This window comes from Pinus tabuliformis, chromosome 9 (assembly GCF_031772625.1).
Source record: "Pinus tabuliformis cultivar Carrire ecotype Pingquan chromosome 9, CPIR1, whole genome shotgun sequence".
Taxonomy (NCBI): domain Eukaryota; kingdom Viridiplantae; phylum Streptophyta; class Pinopsida; order Pinales; family Pinaceae; genus Pinus; species Pinus tabuliformis.
The window spans coordinates 484,584,482-484,612,031 of NC_142307.1; the positions used below are offsets into that span (position 1 = coordinate 484,584,482).

The window sequence follows — 27,550 nt, forward strand, 5'->3', positions numbered from 1 at the left end:
CTTGAAGTACCTGGTGTGCTTAAAACATGTGTGTTTTCCAAGAACTATGTAACAAGTTATATTTTCATAAACTAGAAAAGCATGAATCAATTTCCTATATTATGCATGAAGAGAGTGGTGAAGGGAATGAAAGCATCAGTGAGATCTTATTGCAGAAATGGAATAATTGAGAAATATGACAATGAAATGAACCAAATTTTGAATCAAGACAACAAACTCCAAAGCTCATGCAAGAACTAGAAATCTGTATTTTTGGGGCTGCTGAAGGGTCTCTTCCTCAAGTCATGGTCCCAGAGTGAGGAAGTGAGGCTGATGTACCTGCTGATCACCTTATGGTGATCCTTTTTCTCCTTGCTAACCTGCTAACTGAAAGAAGGCACAAATGGAAGCAAACTAACATACAACCAATCTAATCTACATTGATGTAATGGAAATGCAACTACTAAGAAAATGAACATTGAAACTATGAATCTATGCTAGCATACATGTAGAATAAAGAGGAGCCTTGGCTAGTAGGGTTGGGCCCTAACCCAAGAGATTCATCCCTCTGAGCTAACTCAGTGCTGGCTCAAAACAAAACTCATTCTTATTATACAAACAATGGATTACATAAAAAAATGTCACAAGTATTGTAGCTCGAAACTAGAGTAGAGTTTTACAATAAAAAACCAAAATCCTACTAAGGTCCTAGGCCTCTCTACTTATACATTTGAAGTCTCCAACGACTTCCTTAAAATTATGGAGGTTCAGCTCCAAAACTTGAGATAAACTGGTGCCTTGTCTTTTACTCGCTTGGCTTCATTCCAGTCCTCATGATTTGGCTATTTGCACTCCGAGCTAATGCAGGGGTAGTAAATGAGGAGGATTTACCTCCTATAATTCATCTCCTTTGTCCCATTTGATTTTTTACCAAGGTATTTGCCAAAATTCATTTATTTTATCCTTTAATCCCACATTAAATGCACATTAGACCACAAAGCAAAATATCCAACTCTAACTCATCTCATAAACAAAATATAATCAAAAGTATGCAATAAGTTGTGAGAATAGTTGGTTTGACTAAGCTAGGAGGTGAATTAAAGCCCATATAATTACCCAATGATGAGACTCATCATCACCTCCCTACTGAAATTGTTGCTCATGCTCTAAGCAACTTAGTCAATGTCCATGTCCTTCATGGCTTTTGTAGCTTCTTTGACATCCCATGCTTCTGTTGTGGTCTCTTCTTCTTGTTCATAGGAGCATGCTTTCTTTTCTACCTCTTCCCACTGCCTCTTTTCTTCTTCTTCCTTTCTCCCTTCTAGCATCCATATGAGCAGTGGTTGATTGAGTTTTAGGCCTATCCAATTGACCTTCAACCTTTGCATTGATTGCTTATACACATGTGTCCTATTGAGTGACTCTCTCAACCTTTGAGGGGAGTGATATTCTCTGATCTTCAAGCTGTGTGGTAGTGTGTTCCATATTCTTAGGTAGGCATGTATACTATCATCTCCTAGTAGCCTAAACATATTCTAAAAATGTGAAATTGCTTTCTCTTGGGCAACAATATATCTAGGTGCCAGCTGAGGATCATTTGAAATCAAATTATGGGTGCTAATTAGGGCCACGAGATTTGATTGTTTAACTTTGATGAAAAGAGGTTCATTTTGTGCTCTGGCCAATATTCTTTTCATCTCTATAGCCCTTGACTTCTCATGGTTCATCCATGATGCAAAAGCCATTAATTGTAGATCTCCTAGCATAGCATTAGGATCCAAAATATTCATGTCTTTGAGGGCCATGTTGTGCAAATAAAACTTAGGCATTTTGGTCCTATCCTCTAGTGTAATTTGATAACAAAGATCAATAAACTGCTTGTAGTCCTGAAATGGCATGGTGCCCCTTTGTGCTAGTGTTTTAATCTGAAACTGCAACCATTGTTGTTTGAGGTAGAGAGCATAGGATCTAGCTGGCATCCTACACTGGATGGCCTCCAAGGAGAGGTTGGCCATACATGCTAGTTGGTTCTCCCTTTCCTATAGTTGTCCCCTCAACCATGCATTTTCCCTCTCAAGTTGATCTCTCATTATTTCTTCTTTCTCCCTTAAGCTACTTAGCTCTTTGCCCATTTCTTTGAGCTTCTCTTCCATGTGCCCAATGTTTTCCACCCCTTTTGACTTCGTGATTTTCATTCATCGGTGGGTTTTGGCCCTCATTTTCTTAAGTTTGAAAAACAATGGGATGGAAATTTTTGAGGTATTACCCTGCCTCCTTCAAAAAACCGATAATAGGAGTCCAGGTTAGGTTGGGGGCTTGGTAACTTTGTCTCTAGGTCTTCTTCTTTTGTTTCTTTCTGCTCTGCTACCTTGCTTTCCAATTTCTTTGCTTCCTATAGTTTCAACAAAGTATCCTGTAGGACTGTTTTTGCTTCCTGTAGGTTTTTTTGTGGATCTTGTAGGATTTTCTTACCCTTTGAGGAAGTGGATTTAGTATTAGGCCTCCTTACATATGTGATTGGTGACATAGGGGAAGGAATCTTGTCTCTCTGAGTAGGGGAATCTTCAATCTTAATAGAAATTTTTGTTGATATTTGTGGCTTCCCTTGTTTGATTCTTGTGCTCTTTCTTGTTCTGAAATATAGGGGGGTTTGCCTCCTTCTTTTTCCTTTTTGCTTAACTGGGGTGCTGAGAGCAGTGAGGGCAGCTGCTGCCTCTCTGTCAATGGCCTCTGTGGACACCGTAGGTGACTCCACCTTGAGTTATTTCCCCTCTGTTATAATCCCTTCTTCCTCTCTATTTTTCCTTTCTTCTTCCTCTTATGGTTTTTCCTCATATCCATCAGTTTCTTCCTTAGTTTCCTCCTCTGTTTCACCATCATCCTCCTTCTCTTCTCTCTCTTCTTCTTCTTCTGCTTCACCGTGTTCCTCTGTGTCAGCTTCTTCTTCACCCATCTCATCCTTATCTAGCTCTGTATCTTCCTCTTCCTGCTTTTCCTCCTCCTCACTGACAGGAGGACTAACATCATAAGAGAGGGTTTTGATGTCATCCTCTGTTGGCAAGTCTCTGAAGACTGACCATCTTATAAGGATTATGAGGTTTTGGAGGGCATCCTCAATGAGGATCCTAATCATCCCATGGTGAGCCAATTGTTGGGAATTCCCTTCCTTCACTTTGTTGCTGGAGTCTATGAGTGATTGCATCAAAAAATAGGGTATGCTGAGTCTTCGGTGAAATGGTGTTTCTACCCCAAATCTTAGTTCTTCAAGGATCCTGAAATGATAGCCATAAAAAACGCTATATCTACCCTCACATGAGATATGCTTGATGAGATGGTAGCCTACCTCACTCCATGGGTATGGTAGACTGTCCCTCCTTACTCCATTTTTATCCTAAGTGGGTTCTTCACCTTCTAAAAAGAATTTCCTTTTTGCCACCTGACTGTCTCATTAGTCTTCTCTTATCCATGGAATTCCTTGGGGAAGTGTGGTGACCCTATTGATGAGCTCAGGAGTGAGATTTATAGGGAGGCCTCTAACTAAAACAGTGGCATGGATTCTGCTGTGTGGAGTGAGGGAATGAGAAAATTCTTGAGCCACCTCATCATCATACCCTGTGAATTTTTCAAAAAACCCCCATCTAGTTGTGTCTTGTAAATATTTCAAGCACCCGGGGGCGTTGTTATATCCTCACAATGTTTGTGGGATCTCTCCTATTAAACCCTCCTATCATCTTGCTTGTGAAGCTTGAGGAAAAAATGAGAGAGTTGACACAAAAAAAATTTAATGCAGGAGAAAAACAGAGTTGACTGTGTATGGAATTCACCTCTCACAATTTCTAAATTCACTAGATTTTAGAGTATTTCTAGTTCATTTGATTGTACATGGGGATGGAATTTTAGAGCCTACATCTTTAGAATGGTGGCAGTGGACAATTCCTGTGATACCTTCTTGAAATCTTCTCTTCCTATCTTGTAGACTGCCTCTATGTATCTTGTAGATTGATCCTGTAGATTGTATCCTGTAGACTGTATCCTATAGATTGTATCTTGTAGGAATTCTTGTGCATGCTCATGTAGGAATTCCTATGCAAAATGATGGATTCTTGCTTTTTGTGGGTGGCCAGAGTTATGAGAGTGACTTGAGTGAGGGAGTTTTGAGGAGGTGGAATGCACTAATGCATGTGAACGATGTTTTATTTCCCTTTATGGTGTTTCAGGGTGAGGTGGTGTGTTGGAAGCAGAGGTACATTGCCATTTTTGGACCATTGGTCCCCACTACCACTTCATCATTTCCCACTCCTCGTAATCATCTCCCACTTCATAGATCTGTAGTTTAACCATTTCTTTTCCCACTTCTCCTCTGTCTTTGAGTTAACTGCAGCCATGTGTGATAGGACACCTGGTTTGCATGTGCTGACTGAACAAAGGTGGTCAAGTTAACTGGCCACCTTTTCACTTATAAACGAACTATCTCATAACCCTTACAAATTTTGATTAAATGATGCATATGAGTGAGTGAGTGAGATACTTACCTATGGTTTCGATGCCATGCTACAGTGGTATGAACACATGTTACTTAGAATTCATTGATAATTCTGTAACTTCCTTCATGTGTTCATAAACTGTGTTTCCTATATCATGTCTTTGTTTTGCTAGTAGATTAAAACTCTTTATGCCCTGACTTCCATGTAAGCTGATCTGTTGTTGTACTAAAACATGCTCTGACTCCATAGCCCAATAGATGCTTGTTGATTGGCATTTCAACCATTTATACATTTTCATTTGATTTCAATCCATAGAGTTAGCCATCTTATTCATTATCCAAATCTTTAATCTTGTGAGAGAGCCCTCTCAGGTTGGGGAGGCTAAGCCTCAACCAAAAGTTGGTTTGAAAGAGTTATACAAGGTCTACCTGATCAGCAGCCTCTCAGGGCTTGATTTTGTGATAACATTTTGGTGCGTCTGCTGGGAGTTTGAAGATTATTCATTCCCGAAATCAAGAAGCTGAACTTTTGAAGGTTGCAGGAGCTCAGAAAGTTTTTGAGGCTACAAACTACCTTGGCGACTCCACACATCGAATAAGAAATTGGAAGGTGACTCCACTGCTAGAAGATCAGTAGCTTGATGAAGTTTCAAGATGAGTTCCACTGCAATAATGAATGCCAGGTATGCTCTTATGAATCAGTCTCATATCCCTGGTTTTCCAAATCCTATGCCAAAGGTTGATTGGTTAGAGGATCTTCTGATATTCAAAGATGAAAGGAAAGACAATGCTGCTCTTCATTTGTTTAGGTTTCATATGCATGTACGCAATCTTAAGGTTCAGTTTCCTAAGGATTGTCTCATGAGGATGTTTATGACCACTTTATAAGGAAAAGCATGGTCTTGGTATAAAAGTTTGGAAAATGGTTCAATATATTCGCTTGCTAATTTTCATGATGAATTCTATGAGATGTATAAAGAATGTCATCCTTCCTTATTGTCAAAGATTGTTGTAGACATTCTATAAGTCTTATTCAGTACATGGAGGATTGTTATGATGATGATGAATTTATGGATGAAGAAATTTTAGAGGCTCTTCATAACAATGCATTTCAACACCAAGAAGAAAGTATAACATCTCATGAAATGCAACATGAAGATCAGCAGGGGTTTACTTATGAAAACCATGTTTCATCCTTTGATATAAATGAGAAGATGCAGCAAACTTGCCAAGATTTTGATCACAATGAGTATGAAATTGATTGCAAACACCAAGGAAAAGTACTGGAAGATAGCTTTTATAACCCTCAGGCAGAGGAAAAGGTTGTTCATTTTTGTAATTCCTTGCAGCAGCTTGCATCAAAGAATGATCTTTATAATGAAGAAAATTACATTGTCTATGGGAATCATGCAGAAAGGCAGTTGGATAGCACATCAAAGGAATTTTGTGTGGCTGAGGATCAGTTGTCTAAAGAGATAGAATGTTATGATGATTATCAAAATAACCATGTTTTCTTTGACCCTATAAATGAATACATGGCAAAGTTTTGCACATCAGTATTTCATTTTCATTTGCATTATGAAGATCATATACATTATAAGTTGATTTGGTCATCTCACTATCATGGTTATTTTGAGGTTGAATGCAGTCAAGATCCTCCAATATCAAAAAGGAAAATTGATTGGCTTTATTGGAAATATCATGTTGCTTGACCTAAAGTGGAAATTGCAGCTAGTAGGTAGGTAGGAAAATGCAAATAAGCTCAAGGTTGGCTAAGCATTTTTCAGTAGATATAGATTTCTTTCTCCTACAGTGATCATCAAGCTTAAGCCTGAGGTGAAGGCCCAAGAAGCTTAAAGGGGATGCTTGTCAAATAAATTTCCGTTTATCATAAGAGGATAAGGCACTCCGTTTATCATAAGAGGATAAGGCACTGGACCTGCGAGTTCTTAGTGTACCACAAGGGCACACTATCCCAAGTGGAGCCATTGTTATCACTGAAAAGATTTCAAAGGAAAAGGGTAAGGTAAGGGAGAATTGGTCTTGGTTATTCTCATGCTCCTTTCATGCATAAGAAGCACTTGGCAAACTTAGGGTTAGCATACATCAGAGTTCTTTGAAGGTTCAAGCAAGGCATGTAAGGTAATCCTAAATTTTGATATAGATTATATTTTGAAAGTTTTCCTTGAAGAATGGTGTTTATTACATTCAATTTTGAACAAGCTTCATGACATGTGGAGAAAGCCATTTCAAGAAAAAGAAAGACTAAAAAAGGTTAAATTTTGGTCTTAAAGTTGTGTTTTGAAATTACACAGCAGTTTCGTAGCGTGCTACGAAACTGCTGTAAGTGATGCCTAATGCACAACAGTTTCGTAGCGCACTACGAAACTGCTGTAGCTATGTATTGTGATTTGATGGACCATTTTTGTAAGAAAAAAGGATAAATTTTTGAGGATGGGCAGCTGAAAGGGATTACTTACGAGGTATAAACATCAAGCAAAGGCAAAACAAGGAAAGGAAAGACTTTTATGAACTCCAAAATTTTATGTTATGAAAAGAGTAGTCGACGTCCAAGGGGATTACCAAGCAGTTAAAAACTCATCTCTGAAAAGTGAAAGAAGTTTTCATTCCTAATATTCCGAAGTACAAAAACCTCTTCCACTTTCTTCAAATACATTATGATTTGAGAGAAATTAATGATCAAACTTGCGCTACGAAACTGCTGTAAGTGCAGTTTTTCACAAGCATATTCTTACACCTGTTTTTCAAAGACTCATTCTGGGCGGTAGGAAAGATGTTTCAAAAAACCAAGAGAGGTTTTTGTTCAGCATGGATTGGTTCACAAAAGCCTCCTTCCGTTTTTCCAAATACAATTTTTATGAGAAGTTATGAGCTCTGTCCCAAGACCTGTTTTTCAGCCAGAACAGAGCAAGGGACAGTCTCCTAGTTTCTAGGAACAACAAAAGGATGAGTCATCAAGGGCCAGCTAGAAGGTTATGAGCACAATCAAATTCGACTTCATGGAGTTTTAGGTGTCAAAGAATGTTTTAAATGTTTATATAAGTTTGTTGTAATCATAATAAGGAGTTACACTCCTAGTTGTATTAGGTCTCTAGGACTCCTAGTTAGCTATCCTTTGTATTAAATAATTAGTTTTAAGTGTCAATAGGTGTCAAATTAGAAGGAATTCGAATTCCTCTCATGCTAGAGGAAGGAATCTACATGAACTCAATATATGGGAGAAGAACTAATGTATTAAGGGTTGGAAATTTCAAGAGAAACAAGACATATTATGTTATTGCACAACACTGTATGTTTTATGTTAATGTAGAAGTTTGGCTTTACTACTCAGGATTCGGAGAGGGTTTTATGTGTTTTATTTCCTCATGGATTTCTTCATTTGCTCACTTGCAGTGGTATGAACACATGTTACTTAGAATTCATTGATAATGCTCTAACTTCCTTCATGTGTTCATAAACTGTGTTTCCTATATCATGTCTCTGTTTTGCTAGTAGTTTAAAACTCTTTATGCCCTGACTTCCATGTAAGCTGATCTGTTGTTGTACTAAAACATGCTCTGACTCCATAGCCCAATAGATGTTTGTTGATTGGCATTTCAACCATTTATACATTTTCATTTGATTTCAATCCATAGAGTTAGCCATCTTATTCATTATCCAAATCTTTAATCTTGTGAGAGAGCCCTCTCAGGTTGGGAAGGTTAAGCCTCAACCAAAAGTTGGTTTGAAAGAGTTATACAAGGTCTACCTGATCAGCAGCCTCTCAAGGCTTGATTTTGTGATAACAGAGTATATGAGTATCCCTTTAAATTCACTTAGAAATAACCTTAAATAAGCCTCTTGGATTCCTTATTATGATATTACACCAAGAACATTACTCGACAATACCACTCTCGTATACTAGGGAATCAAGTAGTATGATAGAGGGTATGATGTATCCTCCACGGTGTCGTTAAATATTTAGGTTATTATTACTTAACCCCAAATTTTAGAGCAGTGGCATGCAATGACGTATCTTCATTTGCATCATTGCATAGAGAGCCCATTTAAAGCCTAGGAACAAGTGTCATAAGTAGTTAGCTGATCAACTAGCACAAATATATCAAATCATATTATGGCCACCCTATTGCTAAACGTCCTTTTATTGATTTCTTTTACTAAGCATTCTAGGGTTTTTCATATTCTGATTAAAACCTTTTTTTGTTTGAGAGTTCAAGACATGCCAAGAGACACCGCTTTTTGTTTAAAAGATTCTTATTATGCTTCCTTTTTGTTTAAAGATTTATTGGTTGTTTTCATGATTTTAATTAATCTTAATTTCCCTATTAAAAAAAAATTAGGTTCTAGTAATACAAACACATCATGAAGCAAAATCTAAGGCCAGGCCTCATTTTCTTCTCAATGTAAAATCTTTTTTTAACAAGAGTCATTTGGAGGGCCTGTTTCCATGAACACCATTAATGATAACAACTCCAACAAGTTTCTGGATTCCTTACCTTCCAATCTTGAAATTGACATGGATACACATTAATGATATCTTCCATGCTAATAGAAGAGAAAAATATTATGAGCACATCTTGAAGCAAAATCTAAGGCCGGACCTCATTTTCTTCTCCATGTAAGATCATATTTTTCTGGCAATAGTCTTCGTTGTTGGTGTTGGTATAGGGATAAAACTGGAACCAACCCATAGGCATTGTTGAGGGGAGCATAAAACTGGAAAGAATTCATAGATGAAAATACTGGCCGCAATAAGGATTGATCTGTGTGCACCGTACTGGTATAACTTAGAATTGCCTAGGCTAATCATATTTATTTTACATATCAGCGTTCCTATTTTCTATCGAGGTAGAACTCACAGTTGCATAAATAATATCATTACTATTCTATATAATAATGTCGGTATTGCTGTTATTTGCAATAACATAGTTCGTTTCATAGAAGACACTGAATAATTAGTTAATTTATTTATTTCTTAGGCATTTTCCTCATGAAATCTTAAAGCAGTTTTTATTAGTCATGGTTTTGAAAAGGAGTTTTTATGTAGTTATGGTTTGTGATGGTTCATTATTTTAAAGACTTAGTTAGTCTTTAAAATTTAATGAATTTTAGATATTTTTAAATTAACTATCAAAATGAAAATATTTATATATTTAAAATAATTGATAAAAAATTATATATAATTATATATAAAATATGATATGAAAATTGAATAATAAAATATAAATTAGTATATTTAAATGATTTTTTATTTTTTTTATATTTTAGTTTTTTAAAATTTCATAAAAGAAATTACATATTTTTTATAATATTTATTTTTTTTATATTTTTTATTTTCCATTCTATATGATACTTCGATTTTTCTAATCTCACAATTTTAAAATTATATTTAAAATTTTAGAAATAAAGAATATAATAAATTATTTTTAAATTAAAAAAAAGCATTTTTAGTTTAATTTTATTTTATGATTATAAATGAAAAATGTTGACATATTCTTATCTCTTTTATATCAATAAATTCAATTTTAAATATTAACTATTTTTCACTTACTAATTCATATTATCTTTTAACATTTACTTAATATAATTATAATTATAAAATTATAATACAAATTATTAAATAAAAATAAATACAATTTTACTATCTTTCACTTATTATACTTTATGGTATTACACTTAATACTAGCAGCACTCATAGTATTACACACTCTATTACTCATGGTAGTAGTGTTGCATTGACTGCCTATTAATTTGTTTTTGGCTAAAAATTTATGTGGCTTATCTATAGTTTAACATTAGAAATTCAATTATTATTATTATTATTATTATTATTATTATTTATTTGTAAAGTGATTGGTTGAGGTCTTACTATGGGCTATTTAGTAACTTTTATTTCTATTATTTACTAATTTTTTGTTTTTAGTTTTATTTCCTTTTTATCTTTTATTTCTTTTTCTTTTTTCTATTATTTCCATTTTCATGAATAATATATTTTTTTCAATTTAGGATGACTAATTATTATATTAAAAACATATTTTCATAAATTTATTTATAAAAATTATATATATTAATAAAAAATAAACACACATATATATGTATATATATGTTAATATAGACAATATCAATTAATTATATTCCGTAATCTTTAGTGATAGCATTTAACAATACAATATCTTATTAATTGTTTTATTTTTGTGATCAAATCTTTGTCTCTTCATATTATGTAATTATATTTATAAAATTATAACACAAATTATTAGATAAAAAAAATTCCCATAAAGAAATAGAGAAAAAATAGCAAATGACCTTTAAAATAAGGAAAATGAAAAGTGACTAAAATTTTCCTATATTAACTACAAACTATATGTCCTAATTTTCTTTTTCTCACCAGCATACATAATCTTGCCCAAAATTAGACTACAACAAGCATACTAGTTTTACCCTACCAAATTTCCCTTCATAACCATTAAACCACACCCTAAAAATTACTTATAACCATTAAACCACATCCTGAAAACTACATTTAATAATTGCGGGTGTAATTGTGCTTATATATTTAATAATTGCGGGTGTGATTGTGCTTATATGTTTTGCTAAGTACTTACACGTTGGGTGTCAAAATATTAAAGATATTATTACAATTTCAATATAGTACAAAACTTGAACGAAGCTCGAGCACGCAGAAGGTCAAGAGACTCCATAGACATCGAGAAAATATATTATATATAAAAATACCTGGCCGTAAATTGACAAATATCCTTTTGCTGCATCAATCAGTCCGCCGCTTCAGAAGAAAACTCACCTCCAAAAATGGCCGTACGAGCGGACCTGGTGAGGAAGTTCCTGCGATTCCTTAAGGAGGAATACATCATAAAGGAATCCATGCGCAGTGTAGAGCAACGCCTGGAACACGACGGCCCCTCGTGGGTTTTCCAGAAATGCTGAGGCAATTCGTGGGCATTACCAGCCTTTGGTGCTGCGATGGCTTCGATACCCACCAAGATCCCTGGGTTTAGGATGTCTGGCTTTCTTGTGGAGATATTTTTGCAAAAAAATTGGTCCCCGCTTTTTATCAACGAATTCAAGCTCTGGTTCGAGGGGAAAATGTCGAGCGTTTAATGTCAATGCAGCTCTTCAATGGCGTCTGGATCGTATCACGCGGAAAAGAATGAAAGCAGCAAGGAAACTTGCAGAGTCTTTAACTGAAACTCAACAACTTCGTTACCAGATTGTACATATGGTTGAACTCTGGTAGTCAATTCGTGATGAGCTTACTGGGAGGAACCCTAAGTAAATTTATATATTGGATGTTTGAGCAGAATGGATTTCTCCATGTGTTTATTTGGCTTTTTAGACCCTGAATATGGAATTTCTGGCTGTGTGTTTTGGTTATCTGCTCTGAGCTATTGCAATCTTATAAAGCGTAAGCAAATATTATTTTTTGATCATAAAATTCTGCATCACATGTTTGGAATCTGGATGGAGAACGCAAAGTAAGTTATCAGAGTATTAGATAACGCAAGTAACTTATTTTGGATCCTCCCGTATATCAGGAAATATAAACAGTGCCCTAACTTCTACATTTATAGTTCTCATTTATAGTTCTCGAAAAAGGACCGTTCAGAATCACTTCATGATTACAGGCCGATTGCATTATGCAATATCATGTTTAAAATAATTTTTAAAATCATAGCAGAGAGGATGAAGCCTGTTTTAAACTTTTTCATTTCCAGTGACCAGCATGCGTTCTTAAAAGATAGGAACATTCTGGATGCAGTAGCCATGACCCAGGAATGTTTATTCTCTATTTTATCGAACAATATTGATGCTGCTATTTTAAAGAGATTGTGTTGATTGGGGTTTTCTTCGAATCCAGCTGGCAAAGATAGGGCTGAGACGTCAAAGCATTAACTGGATAATGGCGTGTGTCGAAAATGTCAATTATGCAGTTATAATTAATGGAATTCCATCGTCCTTTTTTCAAGGAGAGAGAGGACTCCGACAGGGCTGCCCTCTCTCTCCATTGCTATTTATCCTTGTGATGAATTCCCTCAGCAATCAGATCAACAAAGCTGTGTCTGATCGAAAATGTAGGCCGATTAAAATCTGCAAGGATATTTTCCTATCCCATAACCTTTTTGTTGATGATATTCTCATCTTCGCTATGCTTTGTAGAGCGTCATGGAGCTGTTTATTCGAAATCCTTGAAAAATTTCAGGCTGCTTCTGGGCTGGTCATCAACAAGGAAAAATCTATGCTGTATCACAATGATTCAAATATGGAAACTGTGTATTGGATATCTTCTCTTTTTGGCATCAACCAGTCTTCGATTAAGGAGGGATTCAAATATCTCAGTTTCTCCTTGAAAGCAAAAGGGAACCGCAAGCAGGATTTGCAATGGTTAATTGATCAATTCTACAAAAAATATCAAGATGGGAGTCGAGATTTTTATCATTGGCGGGCAGACTTATCTTGGTGCAGGCTGTATTATCTCAATTAGCGGTTTATTGGGCTCACCTTTATCTTCTCCCGGCATCTGTTATAAATAAAATATGTTCTTTAGCGGCAAATTTTTTATGGGGAGGAAGATCTTATCAGTCCAAAATTCATCTAGTTAAGATGGAGACTATCTCAAAGATGAAGAAGGCAAGAGGATGGGGTCTTATTAACATGAGAATCTTTGGAAAAGCCCTTCTTTGCAAAGCTCTTCATCGGGGCATTTATGGGACTGGTCCATGGAGTAATGTCATACATAAAAAATATTTAAAAGGACGAAGCATGGTTTATTGGTATAGAAGGAATTCATTAGGTATCAAAAGAGGATCAGCTATATGGCTCAGCTTCCGGAAAGTACAACCTTTCTTCATGGAAAATTTACGATGGAGGTTTTTTTCAGGCTCAAGTATCATCATTGGTATTGATCCAATTGTTAATGGTTTGGAGTCTCTACTCCCCCGCAGACTGATTTCCCATTTCCATTCAAAAGGTATATTCACATGGGATAAGTTGATTAAATCATGGTCATCTTCATCTCCTGAATGGATGGAAGAGGAGGATTTATCATTGCCTATCTCCATGTGACCTGTTTGGACTTCAGTGATTCAGAACCTTTCCAGCAAAGGGGTTTTCCGCTCTGGTAATAAGGATGATCTGACATGGTCCCTTCCGGATTCATCTCCGCCTATTCGGGTCAAGGATATATATGCTGCAATGACTGTCTGCCATCCATCAAGCACCGATCTGATCTACCCTCTTAGAATATGGAAGGTGGCATGCCCACTAAAAATGATATTATTTTCTTGGTTGGTCTTCTCAAACAGGAATCTCACTTGGGAGGTCCTCCAAAGGAAAGGCTGGCTTGGTCCGGGCAGATGTTCTATGTGTCACTCCGAATCTGAGACAAATGCTCACATGTTTTTCCGATGTGCCACAACTCTTCACATCTGGTATGCATTGTCCTTGTCTTTTGGTTTTCCTTACCAGGTCTTTTCTACTGTACAGGAAGCGTTCAAATGGTGGAGCGAACAATGTTCATCCTGGCGTTCCTTGTTTGTCATGGTCGTTTGGTTCTTATGGAAATGGAGGAACGCCCGAATCTTTCAAGAATCCAGGGATCCCCTGGACTCTATTCTGCTCCTGGTTTCGGAACTCTCGAACTGACTTGATGTTTTGGGCTGCTGGTCTCCATTCATGTGCTTTCTTTTGAGCCTGGGTCACTGCTGATTTTATGGCATTCTATTATCTATTGATGGTATCTCTGTGCTTCTTCATATAAGTTTCAGTGACTTCAATTTTTAAAATTTGTTATTGTAAGTACTATGTTTCGACTGGATCTCTTTTCCAGTATCTGGACAATCGGTAAAATGCACTGAACAACTCTTTAGATTTTGTTTTTTCTGGACATTTATTGGAACCATTGGCTATAGGTTTTTGTATGTATACTGAACTTTCTATTCTCTTAATATAAACTATGATGTTTTTTCTCTCTGAAAAAAAAAAAGAGTTTAGTCAGGAATACCAAACATTTTTTATATTCAATTCTCACCATTCATTTTTACCACTTTTATTTTTTTTATTTGATTTTTAAAGCATTTTAACTTTTTTTTATAAGCATTTTAAATTTACCTATAATTTAATCTATTATAATTAATTTACAAAAATTGCACACACTTATACAATTTTTTAATAACAAAAAATTTAATAATTTTCTATTAGAACAAAAAGATGTATATACTTTTCATATTTCATATGACTTATATCAACATATGGGGAGCTCAAACTTCTCAAAATAACCCAACATGGAGCACCAAAAATAGCCTAACAATGGATAGCCATTCATCATGGGCATCAACCAAAAAGAAAAATACATTTTGCATTTGCATATGGGGAGCTCAAACTTCTCAAAATAACCCAGAGAGAGCACCAAAAATAACCCAACAATAGGCAGCCATCCATCATGGGTATCAACCAAAAAGAAAAATACATTTTGCATTTGCATATGGAGAGCTCAAACTTCTCAAAATAACCCAAGAAGAAGCACCAAAAATAGCCCAACAATACGTAGCCATTCATCATGGGCTTCAACCAAAAAAGAAATACATTTTGCATTTGCATATGGGGAGCTCAAACTTCTCTAAAAAAACCCAACAGTGAATTGAGCACACAACATCCACCATCCAAAGCCAGGAAAAAGCCAAACCCTAATCCATGAAGCAATGAAGAACAATAACCCAACAAGAACAAGCACGAATGTCCACTGAAGAACATAAAAGAGAATAGCATACAAAGGCCAAAAAAAGGCACCCACCATTATAATGTTGTTCAGAAAACCAAAGCCAAAAAACTAAAATCCACTAGAAACCACTCATTAATCAACAAACCTTAACATAAAAACTTAGAAAAAGAACAGGAGTAACTTATGGCAAAAAAATACCTTTACAATATACCTATTCATTCTCAATCCAAAGTCCCACAAACAATATATTTAAAATATTTACATTAATAGCAAAAAAAAATACTAAAACAATTATATGGAAATAATATTCCATATATATTAAAATATTTTTTATCATTAAAATATTTTTTAAAGCTTTTAATGTGTTTATTTATTAAAAAAAATGATATCGAAATCGTTCACATATTAAAAAAAAATTGCTCTTTAAATATTTTATTTGATATGTTTATTATGCATTTTGGACATATAGTAATATTTTATTCTATTTACTGTTAATAATACAATGCACCATGAAAAGAACCACGACTGCCCGTTAAACATGATATTGTTTTTATAATATATTTATTTTATTTAACCTGATATTGTTTTTATAATATATTTATTTTATTTATTCATTCATGATATTAAAATATTTTTTAAATTTAAATGAAAGAATGTTTTTAATTGTTTTAGCCTTTAAGGAAGTTGTTTTATTTTTTTATTTTTTTTATAATTTATAATTTAAATTCAATTAAATAGAATAGTTTAATGTAATTTGTTTGGGATAAAATAAAATAATATTAATAAAAAAATTGCTAAAATAGTTATATGAAAAAATAATTTAAAAAAATAAATCAATTGATTATTATTTTTTAATTAGTTATGTTGATAGATATGTTTATTTTAGAATAGGGTTTCCATAATTTAAATTTAATTGTTAATAATTATTGGGTATATGGTAGGATATAATCTTTATACAATATTTTAGAATATTCTTAGTAGAGATGATAATGATTTTGTGAGTTTAGGCTTTTGTGAGATGTTTAATTTAGATATAAGAATTTATATAGTCTATCATACGATAAGAGAGCGGGAGATTAATTGAGATTCAAGAAAATACTAGTGTGGCAAAGATTTTGAAAATTAGAACATATGTGAGTAAGAGCTTCAAGAAAATAGTAACGTGGGGGCAATCCAAGAGAAAGTGGTTTTCATCTTCAACTCTCTTAGTATCACAATGGTGACAAACTCTTTCATCCCAAGGTTCCTTAGGGATACACCGGTTCCCAATCTCACTTTCAAGCTTATGAGAATTAGCTCTAATCTTGGAAATTTTCATTTTCTTCTTAGCACTGGTCAAGACAGAAAGATAATATCAGATAATATTGGTCTTCTAAAATGGTGTTGATCATCTCCTTATAATACCTCAGCTTCATTTTTCCCTCTAGCTCTTTATTGTCCCAAAACTTATCCTTAAATTTGGAAATAATGATATTTTTAATATTGTCCTTATTTTTCAAGATGATCTCCTCCTTTACCTCTCAATGGTCTTTGGGTATCCTTATGCCAGACTCACTTTGCTTGAGCTAGAGGTGGGGGCTTTGGCTTGAATTAGAAGAACTTTTAGGATACCTCTTAGCTTCCATACTGTATAACTTCTTGTTATACATGAGATACCTAATCCTAGTCACGCTTTCAATGGAGGAAATGATAACTTCAATCATGAGGATAGGGTAGGGAGTATTTCCTTTAATCTTTAGATTGTAGGCTATGAATTGGTTTTGGATCAACTCAATTCCCCCCAGATTCTCTAGATATACTAAAACCCCAAAAGATAACAAGGGCAACAAGAGTCTCAAAGAATAACGTTTTTCTACTCCATGCCCAAAGATAAATCGACTTAGAATTGTTTTCAATCCCATAATAAGCTTTCCAACCTCCAATTAACTTTTTCTCAATTTTCAATCCCATAATAAGCTTTCCAACCTCCAATTAACCTTTTCTCAATGTTGTAATTCCAATTTAGCTAATGATGATGATGAATGTTGATTCCCAAATATTTTTAATGAAGAAAATTTCTAAGTACTTATTATCATAAATGAAATTATCATAGTTTTTCTTTTTGGATTTAATTACCATGAATTTAGTCTTGTATCTATTAAGTGTCATACCCATCTTAAAGTAGTAATGTTGGAGGTTTTCGAGTTTCTTGTTGAGATTGTTATGGCTCCTAGCTAAAATAATGATATCATAAAGGAGAAGAGTAATGACCATGCTAGTGAGCCAGGTGCCATCACATTTTTCAACTTATAGACACTCTTCTAACTTCTTCTAACTAACCCTCGATGGTCGATGGTCTTGATATTGGAAATAAAATTTTCGTATAGCCTAGTCACAACAAATCTTAGCTAGGGAGGAACAATTATCACTTCCAAAATGAGTCCATACAACTTTGATAAAATATAGCTAATCATGATAGCCTTATACTTAGAGAGAACATGTTTATCCCCACTTTTAAAGATAGGCAGAATAAGACTTTGCACCCAAGGCTTAGGGAAACATTGTTTCACTTTCGAATTGAGGAGGAGTTTTTGTATACGAGGGATGATGGTAGATCTTTCCATTATGATAATTTCAAATTGGTAACTTTCAATATCCCTATGTTTCTCATTATCAAGTTTCTTAATCTCGAATTGAACGCCTTCCAAAGAGAAGATATTTCAAAGGTAGCTATGCTCAAACGGTTGAGATTTATCTCAAAGGTAGCTAAGTTTGTGTATACAAGGGATGATGATAGACCTATCTTGAACTCAACGTCTTCCAAAGAGAAGATATTTCAAAGGTAGATGCTCAAAGGGTTGAGATTTATGTCAAAGGTAGAGCTAAGTTTGTGTATACGAGGAATGATGATAGACCTTCCCATTATGATAATTTCAACTTGGTAGCTTTCAATATCCCTGTGTTTCTCATTAGCAAGTTGCTTAATCTCGAACTCAACGTCTTCTAAAGAGAAGATATTTCAAAGGTAGCTATGCTCAAAGGGTTGAGATTTAGAAGATATTTCAAAGGTAGCTATGCTCAAAGGGTTGAGATTTATTCTATCTACTTTTCAATTTAAAACAGAATGTGTGGGTGTGGGTGTGTGTTTACCTTGTCTGAAGTTTTTACTATGTTTTTACTGTAACATGTTTTTACTATGTTTTTATTGTAACATGTTTTATCATGCAAATATTCTTAACTCATGCATTAATTTGAGAGTGGAGATTTTCCAATGCAAATGTGCCTAATTTAAGAGTGGATATTTCCACAGTTATTCATATTGTGGGTGTTTACCTTGTCATATTGTCTAAATCTTTAAGAAACAAAATGTGTGGGTGTTTACCTTGTCCGACGAAAATTTATATTATTTTTTTTTCCTCTGGAAAAATCCGTAAAGTTTTCATTAATATGAAAAGATTACATATGTAGATGCTTTTCGCATATGCCATTTGATCGCTGTGGATCTGTACATTTTACAAAAAATTACATTGTTCATTTGTCTGATATAAACACTTGTGCAATCCTGTTTTTGTCTGTAAAATGATTTGTTGCCTTTCAGCACCCTTCAGTTTGTTCAAAAAAGACTATACAAAAAACTGTGATCTGTAATGCTGCTGCCATTTCGATATGTTAAGTAGGGGGTAGACCCGCTGTAGGATATCCCGGGTCTATATAAGGACGATGATAGAATTTTCGTTCTTGCTGATCCAAAATTTCGATGATCTCCCATAATCCACGATCCATCAGCGCGGCCTCCTTGGACAGTTTGTCAGCCTCCATATTATGTTCCCCGATGCCTGTGCGGCTGCTGCTGCTGCCCGAGCCCGAGTCATAGGAGGTGAGGGCACGTCCTTCTTGATCTGCTCAGGGTTCTCCATGTCGCCTTTTGGATCTGCTTGCTTCTGGGCCGCTTGTGGAGTGAGTGGAGAGTTCCCTCTGGATGCGATGGGCGAGATCTTTGGAGAGCTGACAGGACTATTGATCAGTGGGCAGTCCCTGTAGAGGTGTCCCACTTGATGGCACCGATTGCAGCGGAAGGGGACTCCTTCATAGTCCAGAATCTGTGAACGCCTGTACTTTCCCAATTTCAGGGTGATTTTCTCTTCCAAGCCTTCTCTGGTGTCCAGGTGCACCAGAATTCGAGCCACCGTTTGCTTCCCTGAGTCAATAAAGGATCGGTCATGGTCCAAGTATGTGCCTAAGGCATTACCGATTCTGATAAATGCTTCATCTCTCCATAATTGCAAAGGTAATCCTGGCAACCGAACCCACAGTGGCCCCGCTGCAATTTGTTCTCGCTCGGGGTCAAAGAGCGGACTCCATCGCTTCAATAGGACTGGTGTTGTTTCTATGTGCCAAAATTTTTCGAGTACAGCGTCCGTGTGCCCCTCATGTGCGAAGCGAAGGGAGAACCATCCTCGTGGGAGAACCCGGACTGCTGGCATCTGTGTGAACATGCCTCCCCATATTTCCTTGACCCATCGCTTCAACCTTTCCGTCGTGTATGTGCGCCCCCGCACATGTCCAACCAGCACTGTACGTGCTATAACCATGGTTTCTTCAAAATCCGCAGGGTTGCCGAACTCTACCGTGATGTCTTTCGTGGTTGCTCTTACACACTTTGATTTCCGTTTCTTCGAGCGAGGTGCCGATGGATGTTCAACCAACGGGTTTGAAACCCTAGTCTGAATTGTGGGTTTCGGGGGATTAACATTCACCGTGGGGGTGCCGAAGAAACCAGAAGATTTTACCCCTGTATCCGGGCTAGGGTTTGGCGCGTTAACCGTTTGATTCGCTTGAACCTCTGGAGTGCCAGGCAGCGGGGAGGAGATAGGGTCGAAAATCAGAGCATCGGGCGAGAGCGAAGTGAGAAGGAGGGCAGTACCTGGGGAGAGAGGCGGTGCCTCCAAACCGATAGTTGAGGTTGCGGGTTCCGGCAGAGAGACCACCGGAAAAACATCCTGTGCGCGTGACCCCTCAGAAAGCGGTGGAGCGAAACCCGGCGTAGCTAGGCTAGGGTTTTGGAATACTAGCTGTCCCTCGAACGGATCCTCGGTGAAATCCACGAGGTCCGTTACCTGTTGGCCTTCCATGACGGTTGATGACCTCTTCCCTATCGATTTCCGCGGTCGATCTGTCGACAGTTCGCTGCCCTGCTCCCGATCTGTAGCCTAACTGTGGTCCTGCGGCTGCGGTCTGCGGCTTAACCTAATCCTTTGCGAAACGCCGTCAGAGCCTCCATCATTCGGATCTCGACGAAAAAAAAAAAACGAAAAATTATATTATAAAATGTCAAAAATTTAATAAAATAATAAAAAGAGTGGTGGGGTTAGATAAGATAATATTTATTTATTGAATGAATTATTATATATTTTATAATATAATAAAAAGAGTATAAAATATTTAATATTATGTAAAAGAATCAATAGTGTGTGTGTGTGTCTAATCAGGTGAACAATAAGAAAAAACAAGAAGGGGAGGAGGGGATAATAAACACAGTCAAAATTATAATGATGATTCTTTTTATAATTATTATTACTAGCAATTGCCCCTAAAGGTGCACAGGTAAACTGAATTTACTTTTAAAATGTTGCAACAAAGGAAAAATAACAACCTAAAACAAAGAAAAAATAACAACCTAAAGGGTGTAAAATGTTGCAACAGAGGAAAAATAACAACCTAAAGGGTGTAAAAATGTTGCAACAAAGGAGAAACAACTATAACATGGAATCCCTTATACATGTAAATTCCATAACAAAAATAGATAATTATACATCTTTCTTTTATACATATTATTTTAATATTTTAATCATAAGGAAAAATTTATTTTTAAATAATAATAATAATAATTTAATGTCACAGTCAAATGAGATATTAAATTCGTGTATGAAACTTCCTTAATGTTTAGGAAGTTATACATGCTATATCCCTTGTAAATTTAAACTTATGAATACACACTCAAATTATATATATTTTTAATCATTTGGAAATCTTAATTATATGTAAAAATAATTTTTTAATTAAAAATAGATTTTTAAATATTTTTATTTGTTTTTTAATAATAATAATAATAAAAATTATTATTATTATTGAACATAATCAGTACATAAGTGGCTCCCAATAAAACATCATATTACAATAAGACTTGAACCTATGTGGAAAAGTTATCATTCAAATATTACTAGTTTATATTTTTTTTTAATATCCTCATAATATACTCTAGATTATAAAATAATGTTTTTAACACCATCATAAGATATTTATACACAAAGTTATGCCTTATTAACTTCATAATTTTATGTGTTTTGTCCTAATTTGGATTAGAACACTTATTATAACTTCATAATTTTATGTGTTTTGTCGTAATTTGGGCTAGAACACTTATTATAACTTCATAATTTTATGTGTTTTGTCCTAATTTGGACTAGAACACTTATTATAACTTCATAATTTTATGTGTTTTGTCCTAAGCTGGACTAGAACACTTATTATAACTTCATAATTTTATGTGTTTTGTCCCAATTTAAACTAAAACACTTATTAGTAATTGTAAATTTGTAATTGCAACATAATTTTATGTGTTTTGTCCTAATTTGGAGTAGAACACTTATTATAACTTCATAATTTTATGTGTTTTATCCCAATTTAGACTAGAACACTTATTAGTAATTATAAATTTGTAATTGCAAATTATTTGGGCTGAATAAGAATAAGAATAAATTCATCCCAAAAATGAATGATATATTCACACCCAAAACGTTAGACACCTCAATACTTGTGATGTTTTCGCCCAAAATATTAAACACCTCAATACTTCTGATATGTTCACCCAAAATATTAAAAATATCACATTAATTACATAATTATTTTTTCCCTTATTTAATTCTCTAAATAAAACTATCATAACACTACATCTAATTACCATCTATTTAAAATCCCATAAACATTAAAATATATAATTAACTATACTCATTAAAAATTTATTAAAAACCATATATTAATAATAATTATTTTCTCTACAAAATCTGAGTTAAACGTATCACATCATTTTATTTAACACCGAGAAAATTATAAGCTATCGAAAACGCAGTGCAGCTTTAAACTCAACAGACCATAATATACACAAAAATGTGAATACATTGCGTACAAACGTGAATGATGGGTGGGTTTCACGGTTATTTCGATCTTTAACAATATATAAAATATCTTAATCATGTAAAAATATATTTTTATAAATTAAATATAATTTTCTATTTTAAATTTAAAAAGTTATTTTAAATATAAAAAGTAATATATTATATGTGGCATTATGTCATCACTATTTAAAATATCCAAATTAAAAATAAGAATATAAAAATTAAAAATAAGAATATAAAATTAAAAAAAGAAAAACTTATATATCCAAATTAAAAATAAGAATATAAAAATTAAAAACAAGAAGAAAAACTTATAGTTACAATTCTTGAAGTTATATTTATATATTATTTATTTTTAGTAAAATTTAATTTTCAAAATAAAAAACTTTTTAAACATTTTTGGTAAAATTTAGTTTTTATAGTTAAAAATTCTTTTAAACACAAATTTATTTGTTTTTAATTAAAAATAATAAATTTAAAATTTATTTATTTAATTTTCTATTAAAAATAATAATACTGTCTTAAAAAGGAAAATTAATTTTTAATATTAAAATTTAATTTGTCTGTGCTAGAACAAACAATTTTGATTTAGCTTATAAATGTTATAGTATGGGAGGGTATCAGAACCAGATCTAAAACATGATTTAATTTTCCAGATAAATGTCAGTGGGAGTAGGTTAGATAAAAAAAATTCAAAATATCTTGTAGAGACAGTATTTGAATCGTGAAGTAGGTTAGATAAAAAAACTTCAAAATTATTGTGAAAATAAATTGAGCACCATCAAAAACTTCTAAAATACCCAAAATTATGAAGTTTGACAGTTTTTTCTTAGATTGACAAAAACATGCTCAAATTTCCCTAACTTTAATCTGGCTAAAAAAATTCAGTGTACCTCATCTTTCCATTTTTTGGACAGCTTTTAGATGAGCTACAGTTTCATCTGGCCCCCTGTCGATTGTGCTTTCACTTGGTCCAGGGACACGCTGCGACTGAGTATACTTTATTTCTCTGGATTCCTACAGAAGCCAAATGCCACACAAAAATCTAAAACCTATTATATGAATTCAAATGCTTTATCCAAGATGAGCAACTATGGGTTTGTAAAGGAAAACAACAACAAAGAGGCACAGAACAACCAATGTTTGCAACAGGATCAGACAGAAACTAGTGAGTACTTGGCACACTGCAAAAGGATGGCAAAGAAAATGAGTTGCAAAATCGGAATATGGCATCTCAGGCAGCCCGCTTTTTTTCCTGAGTTGATTTCTATATGGAGCCGAATAACATGGCAAACATGTGAACCAGTACCCAATTGGTCCACACACTAAGCATGCAGCTGCTCCCCAGCATCCACCGAGAAGAAGATGGGTCATGCATGCTCTGCATCCAAGCAAGAATAAGTAAAATTAAGCCCACAATTGTGATTTACCAGTTTTTACTTAACAAAACAGCTACACTATATTAGAGCAGAAGCTAAGCTATTCTATTATCTGTTGGTGTAATTATGGAAATCACTTTCATAAATCTGAAATAATTCACGAAAGTTCTTTCATAACCAAAGAAATATACGCTATATGAATCATTCAGGGAACTTGGGACTTAGATTTATCACAGTTCATCAAGAGCGCACCAACACTACACAAACGTAAGGAGACTTTGGGAATTATAAAGAATTTGAAAATGCAAAAGGCTATTTAGAAGACAAAATGGTAAATACTAGGACATGATAAATAACTCTTTAAATCAAAGCATAAGGAGATTCTGCAACTCATACTAAAAACAGATGCCCGGTGAAGATTTTGACTGCATGGAAACACGTGCAGCTCCATCTTTGACCAGGTACATTTCCTAACTGATTTTTGGCATTAAAACATAATAGACTACACAGGCACACGTTCGTGCTCAACATAAACACTTGAAAATGCAGACCATATGTAAAATTAGGAGCCTAGGCACTTCCGTATGATTTTAAGGTCAAGATTTTGAAACCCTAAAGTCCAAACACTTTACGATGATCTGAAGGTCAAGAACTCAAAACCCTAAAGCCCAGACTGTTAAGTTCAAGAATTCAAAAACCCTAAATCCTAGGCATTTTTTTGATGATGTTAAGGTCAAGAGTTCAAAATCAAGAATTTGAAACCCTAATTCTGGGGCATTTCTTGATGATGTTAGCCAAGGCACTTCTTAACATCACTTATTGATGATGTCAAAGTTTCAAAACCCTAAAGCCAAGGCACTTCTCGAAGATTGATGAGTTGAAAACCAACCCCAAAGCGGAGGAACTTTTTAACATCACTTCTGGAGCATGTTTAGGTCAAGAATTCAAAACCCATGAATTGGATATTACCAACTAACTAATCAACCAATTTTTTTTTGTTTGGTCGATTCCTAGAATCTATACAATCTGAAGAAGAGTTAAAAATCCCCAGCACAACCCAATAGATGTAAAGATGGCAGCCTTTTCACTACGAAAGCTTAAAGTATTGGCTGTTTAATTCTGAAAGTTGGTATCAAAGGATAAGGGGAATTATTTCTTTGAAAATTCCTGAAACAGCTAAGGAATTAGAAATTTACCTTAAGAATGAGACATCGCCGTCTGTAATGCTATGAACATTGCGTCCAAACAAAACACATGGACAGAAAGCACCACATGCCGTTGATGCTGGATCCCTCGTTACTTCTATTATTTTTGATGACCATCTGTACTCCTTTGACGATACCATCACCTCTAATTCCTTCAACGTATCCAACAATTAATTTCATCCACCCAGAAACAGATTTTTCCACCACCCACAGACGGTGCATTATAACCATTAAAACGAGAAGAAATCAGGTATTACTGTAACTAATTGATTGTGATTGCAGTGCCCCTCTGCCATTTGGCCACTGGAAAAATTCGGACAACCCATAGGTCGAACCTGTTTCATACGTGGAGGAAAAGGAGGGAGACGGTATCTCTAAAGGCTAACTGTTTGATAACGTCCTAAAACATTCATGCGTGTAAACATCAGACAAATGTTAAATAGAGATAAAAAGGTAGACAAGGTTTAGACTGAAAACTTTTAAAACGGATAATACATAAGGATAGACATTAATTTATTAGAGACATTGAAAGCCTTATCTCATAACACTTCACACATCGTCAAGATTTAAGAAAAGCTATAATATTATAATTATGACACTATAGTTTTTCTTAACCAAGAAGTCATCTCCTTTGTTTCCTTCCTTCTTGATGTGTCCGACCTAGATGTAGTCAAATTTAGGAATGATCTCCCCTATCTCTTGGATGAGTCTCGCAGTTCTCCAACTCGGTATTAGCTTATCCCACTTAGTGCCATTGTTTAGTTTTGCCATCATGTTTATGACCAAGCTTGAATCCCCTTCCACTTCTAAGTTTCAGTACCTCAGTTTGACACTAAATAGGAGACCTTGTCGCATTGTAGCAAACTCTTCCTCATTTTTACTTGCTATCACGCATATTTTGGCATAGATGAGCCTCATATTATCCTGGGGCCCCGGAATAGACCCCCTAACCCCGCTTCCCCTGGGTTCCCTTTGGACGCCTCGTCGAAATTTAGTTTCATAAAGCCTTATTCTGCTGGAATAAAATGGGATCATGATGTCGTACCTGCCTTGTTTATTTTCCACACAGAGGTAGCTATCATTCTTGGGGCTAGGTTGAGTTTCTGCAAGATATGAGCTTCCTGGGGGTACTTGCCAGTCTTCTTGGTTCCATGACTCAGCTAGGACCAATGGGTGATGATGATTTTATAGTTGAGTACATGAAAGCATTTAATACTATTATGGATTATTTAATGTAAGTTCGAGTTAAGATGGATGAAGAGGATCTATGTATGACCATTTTTTTTTCTCTTTCCCAGATTCATGTGACAACTTGTTAATGACTATTAGAAGAATTGTAAAAATATTGGTACTTGATGAGGTTGTGCTTGATTTTACTCTTAGAGGAGGTGAGGTATAAAGCTTATGAATCCACCAATGAGGCTTTGGTTATGAATCTATTTTATTTTATTCAATTCCTTAATTTATTTTATTCTATTTAACCCTCTCTTAGTCCTATTCTTGTTTACGTGTTTCTTCTTTATTTTAATAATTTAAATTAATAATTTATTTCTAATAATTAACCATCAACTTTTTAATAATTTGTTCTCTTTGGTTATTAATCAGTTCGCTTCTATTTATTAATCTAATTTAATAATGACCCCCTTCTCTTTTGCATTAATAAAATTTTGACTACATATATTATTTTATTATTATTATTATTTTCATTTTGGTGAATCAATCGTTTCTATTATATCATGCCAAATTTACATTGTGGATAACACATTTTCAAAATAACAAAGGCCTCACTCCAACTAGATTTATTGGCCAACAAGTATAAAGAAAAGGACACTAATAGTAGTAACATAAAACTATTAGATCCGAGATCCACAAACCATATGCACAAAAAATTCTTTAAAAAAAATGTATCCCACCATCGTCATTATCCATCTAGCTTTCTTAGAGCCTAATTATTCCTCTGATCCTCTATTAGCTGTCGAAATGTTTCGTGAACATGATACTCCATGTGAGCCATTCTCTTTTCGAAGTGATCCAGCTACTCATGAATCTGCTTCTAATCTCTCCGTGTTGAAAATGACAACAAGAAATGCTAGAAATAAAAATGCTAAAAATAGCATTCCTATAAATAGCAATTTGGGTACCAGTGTTGGACATAGCAAAAAGGAATGAAAAATGGAAGTGCTAAAAATAGCATTGCTATAAATAGAATTTTAGGATAGATTCCAATTTTAGTTAGTCCCTGAACTAAAATTGAGAATTTAAATTCGAATTTGATCTTAGCAGCTGTTTATAAAATAATTAATTAATTCATCTTGAGTTAATTATTTGTAGAAAATCAAACATGGAGTCTATGTGAAGACATGCAATAGTTTCTCCATTGATTGAGAATTTATCCCTCAGTTAAAGAGATAAGGATGAGTTGTAATTTGAATTGTAATTGGTTGGCTCAGTTAACTGAGTTAAGTCCAATTAGATTAGTTTCAACAGTTTGTGGAATTAATTGTGAGTTCAGTTAGTTAATGCATGCATGCATGTAACTGCTGCACTTCAGATAACTGAATATTCTCTCATAAATAACTCATGCAAGTCAGTTC

At 34.5% G+C, this 27,550-nt stretch overlaps 1 protein-coding gene across 1 annotated transcript; it reads right to left on the minus strand.

The window, feature by feature from the left end:
* Positions 1-23,266: 23,266 nt before the first annotated feature.
* Positions 23,267-25,096, minus strand: LOC149149324 (cell number regulator 5-like). Its single transcript, XM_089441625.1, has 3 exons — positions 24,948-25,096; positions 23,549-23,753; positions 23,267-23,389 (listed from the first exon to the last, which is right to left on the minus strand). Exons 1-3 carry the CDS (start codon positions 25,094-25,096, stop codon positions 23,267-23,269), a joined length of 477 nt encoding a protein of 158 aa, XP_089297751.1.
* Positions 25,097-27,550: the final 2,454 nt, after the last annotated feature.

What these genes read in the sequence shown, in the direction of transcription:
- LOC149149324 (XM_089441625.1), bottom strand. Translation starts at nt 25,096, where the DNA reads ATGGTATCGTCAAAGGAGTACAGATGGTCATCAAAAATAATAGAAGTA. An exon ending in GGCGATGTCTCATTCTTAAG is followed by an intron (nt 23,754 to 24,947) that starts GTAAATTTCTAA and finishes GCTTGGATGCAG; the next exon opens with AGCATGCATGACCCATCTTC. An exon ending in ATCCTTTTGCAGTGTGCCAA is followed by an intron (nt 23,390 to 23,548) that starts GTACTCACTAGT and finishes TGGCTTCTGTAG; the next exon opens with GAATCCAGAGAAATAAAGTA.